We start from the raw sequence: 5000 nt of genomic DNA, 5'->3' as shown, positions 1-5000 counted from the left end.
TCACATAACCAACTCATCCACATAGTTTTGTCATAAGTCATCCACAAGTTTTTGAAGTATTGTGCTATGTATTGTTTTTGGCCCCATCTCTCAATGGTGAAGAATCACTTAAAAAATAAATTCTCATATACGGATCCAGATTCAGGTCTTCACCAAGGTCTAATCGATGTCTTTGTCACACACCCAACCTGTCCACCAAGTTTCGTCTGAATCCGTGCATAACATTTTGAGATATCTTGTTATACAGTATAATATTTTTAGCCCTATTACTCAATGGTGAAGAGTCACTTAAAACATTCTCGGATCCGGAAGTTTGACCTTGAGTTGACCTTTGACCTCAAAATAGTTGGTTTCCAAATTCAGTGATGCACTATGCAATTGCTGCTTAATTTTCAGGTTAATCAGATGAAAATTGATGAGTTTAGAAGTTTGACCTTGAGTTGACCTTTGACCTTTTTACCTCAAAAATAGTTGGTTTCCCAATCCGGTGACGCAATATGCCAATCTTGATCAAATGTCAAGTTAATCGGATGAAAAATGAAATTTGACCTCAAGATGACCTTTGACCTCAAAATCAAGTGGCTGCTCAGTTGAGACTACCTGTACAACTTGGTAAAGTTTAATGATCGGTTTCGAATTGTGACCTGTAGGCGATAAACAGACAGACAAACAGACAAACACACAGAATCTGCGTCGGAGTGGCGACCCGTCCAGGATTGTCCCCAATAGCAAAGAATACTGCTTTGGCAGCACCAACACTCTGCACAGCGTATGGTCCCAATGTATGGATGGAAACGGACAAAATAACAAAATTGATGAACCAATACACTTGAAAAATCTTTGATTTTGCAAGTAACAAACAGACAGACAGTGGTGAAAACATAACCTCTGTTCACCTTTGGTGGCGGAGGTAAAAATGCAACAGAAAAATACGGCAGATCCACTCCAGAAAACTTAGCTTTGTCGAAGTGGAAGTAGCAACTTCCGAATCAAACCTGCATATGCAGCAGACCCCGAAACAGAAGTCAAAGTTTTGCATGAATAAAATATATTATGGTGAACTCCAACAAATAAAGATCTGGTTATGGAAATCGATGAATGAAAATAGACGCAGGTTTCAGACTGTTGCATATACATCAAAATATCCTCGTTGATCTTGAGCAAGCACTAAAATATGTTAACCCATATATTGGTCGTGATGATCTCAAAATCATTGCACATGAAAAAGAGATAAGAAAATATTGTTCAAATGATATCTGAGAATGTTAGAATTTTTTTAACATCACTCAAACATAACCAAGTGAAGTTGCACCAAGTCTTACCATTGTAAAATCTTGATTTATTTACTGGTACGATAATTTTCTTCTAAAGCTTGCAGTTTTGATTTCCCCAAAGGTAGTAGCTTTGTTGAAATCTACTGCATTGCATTTACTGATTCTACAAATGAATGACCTTTCCTGGTTATATGCAGTGTGCAAGCTGAACACATTTGTGTCTTCGCACGGAGAATCCTTCAATGTTAAACACACCTTACACCTTCCTAAAAACCTCTTCCTTCCCAACATCTTCCTAAAATCTGTGTAAATATCTTCCAAATCTCTTTTGAAAAATAAGGAATGTGTATTTTGCACATTATGATTGCCTGGTGCATTGTCGACATCTGCAACATGTGGAGCCTCACTGCCGGGGTTATCCTTAATGAGGACTGTAAACATCAGGGTGCTTAATGATGTGGGATTCATTGGTGCAATAAACCCTTTATGTCGAATCTCAGATTGTCATGGGAATTAGTCAAATTGATTTTTTTTTTCCGTCTATGTTGCCTACAGTCCTGGTTAGGGCATTTTGAATTGTCTGAGTAACCTGAAAGTCTCCAAATGGAGGGGGGTCACGGAAGATCTGCCAGATGTCACAGAATCTGTTCCAGCTTTATGTATTTGCTTGTTTGTTTTCACTTATATATCACCATTGTGAAAATTTGGCCTTATGGACCAGTGGTACGAGATTCCAATGGTAGATTTTCACAGGTGAAACAAAAGGTATGAAAACATTTTTGTCCCAGTTAGAGAGGGAAACCAGGATATGGTTTCTAGCAGAACAAATGTGAGACAGAGCAGATATGTGAGAGAGCAGGAAGAGCAACACCAGAATAAAGCTGGTTTAAAAAAAAATGCAAAGCCACCAAGATGCCAACATTGAGAAGCAGCAGACACTGAGACTCGGTTTCCTGAGTCACATGGTCTTCAATAATTATCCAATGACATGGAGGATCTAAGATTAGAGGGTGATAGTGGGAAGCAGCAGCATCAGTTTACAGTGGTGAGTCATATTCTGTGAAATCTCAATAAAGGCTTTATGCACTGTTGTAATTACAGAGGAAGGACTTGGCATTGTGGATAATTCAATGGTGATGACGAAATTTTGGAGGCCAGCTCGAATAGAAACTCTGCCCAAGGCAGGTTATAGTTGATATTGAGACCCAGGAGATACAGAGCTTGTACCCCTCCCAGAAGCTGACCACGTAAATACATTGTGATATTTGCCTGCTGGTCCTTATGGGTTGACAAAGTGAGAATATATGGGTCTTTATTGCATGAAAATACCTATTCCAGGTAGATGAGCATTTTCTTATTTTCCAGAAAGGGAGGGAGAGAGAGGGAGGAAGGAAGAAGGAAGGTTGAGAGAGAGAGGGAGAGAAGGAGGAAAATACATGAAAGGAGAGGGATATCTCTTCTCTTTGATAGTTGTTTTGTGTATTGATCTTAAGCGGTAATATCAGAGTCTAAGGCCTTCTGGCCATCACTATTACTGCTGGTTTAACCCTGCCCACAATATGAGGTTTATATTGTAGTCTGTCTATAGCATTGCCTTCCTTTCAATAATAGGTTGGAATTATATGACTATCAGTCTTCCTTGTTTACTAATAATGTAAAGCCTATCCACTTTTAATGCCTTTAAAGTCCAAGTATATACCGACCTGAAAAAATATATACTTTGGCTTGGGTAAGGCAAGAGAGACTATTCAGACTGGATTGGAGAAAACAAACTCGTACACTGCCTGTGAGAACCACGAACACGAAACACCAAAATCTCCCTTTCTTTCAATCAAACAACAAAGAAAAATATTTGTAGCAGAAAATGCAAAGGTATTTGGAAAAACACAACAACAAATAAAGTAGAAAGGCAGAAGATATTGCTCATAAATAGTATGCCATGATAGTTTTAAGATGTGATTAAGCATATAGAGGCTCTTTGCTTTTTACAAGCCACTGAAAGAGCCAGAAGAAGAAGAAGAATAAAAAGAATAGGAGGAAGAAGAAGTGTACAATTAATTGCCTTGCGTGTCAATGGTTAATTCATCATGTGCTATATTTTTTATAAAGTACATAAACAACATTTCTTCAACCCAAAGTAAGTTTTTGTTGTGCTGTGGATCGACAGTTGCGTAACAATTTGATATGTACATAAGTTTATCTATCTTTGAAGGTTCAGCTGAGATTCAACAAACAGTACGTACCAACTGTATGATCAGTTCTTGTTTGTGATATTTATGGTTTAATTAAAGCTCGAAAATGAAGACAAAATGTCTAGTTTATGCTTTTACAACTTAACGGTTTTACTTCTTTGAAAAAATGATATTCACTTTTCACAGAGTACTTACTTTCAAGTTGAACACATTTTAGGTTAAAACAATGTAGGAAATCAACGGGACCTTCATCGAGGTAAGCTAACTGCCGTGAGAAGCAAGGAGAAGATGACGCCGTTTTGGGCGTCGTTAACCATTCGTCCAAGCAGAGAAGTTGATGTTTCAGGCGTTAACCCCTCTATTACTCCAACAAAGGGTTAACGCCTGAAACATCAGCTTCTTCCCACGACAGTTAGCCTAACTCAATCAATGTCCTGTTGATTTGATCGATTGCTCGGGTTGGGGTTAGCAGACCGTGATTGACATTAGCCTTCATGGGCAAGACTAGTTTTTCACTCAACATTTTGAGTTGGTTGAGTTTAACCAGTTATGATGTTTTCATTTGGGACATATTTTCAGAAAATGCCAGAAAAATAAATGCGTCTCATAAGATCGGACTTGCATATCATATTTGATCCCTTATGGTCAGTCTCAAAAAGTTAAAAGATGTATCCTGAGCATGAAGTTGGCAACAGTGTTGTTAATAATTTTGCAGAAAGTTGTTGAAACGCACTGGATTATGCTCCATTTATTATCACAGCATTGCTATCGTCGTCCTGCAGAAAGCTTCAGTGTTATTGATGTGCTGTTTTAAATAATCATGACCACTGATGTGCTCTGCTGGTTTTCAATCAGGAAGGCTCACTATTTTAAGGCAGAAACGTGCTGCGGTTGTGTGTGAGATTTCAAAAAAATATTTTTGGCCTCTATTCTTTGCACAAATTGTGCATCATGTGCATTTTATTTGACTGATGTACAACCGAAAGTGACTCATTTTTCAATATTATGTTCCAAAGTGTCTTATTGTTTTGAGGATGAAGGAATTCTATTCGTGCACCAATAATTGCTTTTGGAGATTTTGGAGGTATTTTTTTTCTCCATTCTATCAATTATATATTAAACAGCCCCCTTAAGGACTCTCCTCAAGCTAGACAATAAGCCCATGCAAAAATGTGAATGGAAACATTTGGTTTAGTTAGTCAGTTGGTCTCACTATGAAGGATTTGCACAAAAGGTGTAGTGGTTAATGAAACATACATCAACCGAAAACATGCAGTGTCACATGGCAGCAATCTTTAACACAGGCCAGAGCCTGTTTTACAGTAATATCCTTTCCTCAAATCGAGGTGTATTGCAACTGTGTACATCTTCCTCTTGCAGTTGCTCCTCGTATCCTCGAGTGGCCAGAAATCACAAAGGCAGAGGTTGGGTCAGAGATCACACTGCAATGTGAAGCGACTGGCAGGCCACCGCCTTTGGTTACCTGGCTACACAATGGAGATAACGTTTCTCAGACTGATGGAATCCGAATGGT

The 5000-nt window shown here is 38.5% G+C and overlaps 1 protein-coding gene across 1 annotated transcript in view; it reads left to right on the top strand.

Moving 5' to 3' along the window:
* The window catches only part of LOC147016037 (neogenin-like), a 557153-nt gene that overhangs the window by 332130 nt on the left and 220023 nt on the right, over positions 1–5000 (top strand). Inside the window, exon 6 of the mRNA XM_085849139.1 lies at positions 4847–4998. Coding sequence (XP_085705265.1) covers positions 4847–4998 — 152 coding nt within the window. The remainder of the gene's footprint in view (positions 1–4846; positions 4999–5000) is intronic.

The sequence above is a fragment of the Eptatretus burgeri genome, chromosome 12 (assembly GCF_056783735.1).
Source record: "Eptatretus burgeri isolate ZD-2024b chromosome 12, Ebu_testis_v1, whole genome shotgun sequence".
Lineage (NCBI taxonomy): Eukaryota > Metazoa > Chordata > Myxini > Myxiniformes > Myxinidae > Eptatretus > Eptatretus burgeri.
Note: the sequence above shows the minus strand (reverse complement) of the source record. Positions and strands in the feature narration are given on the sequence as shown.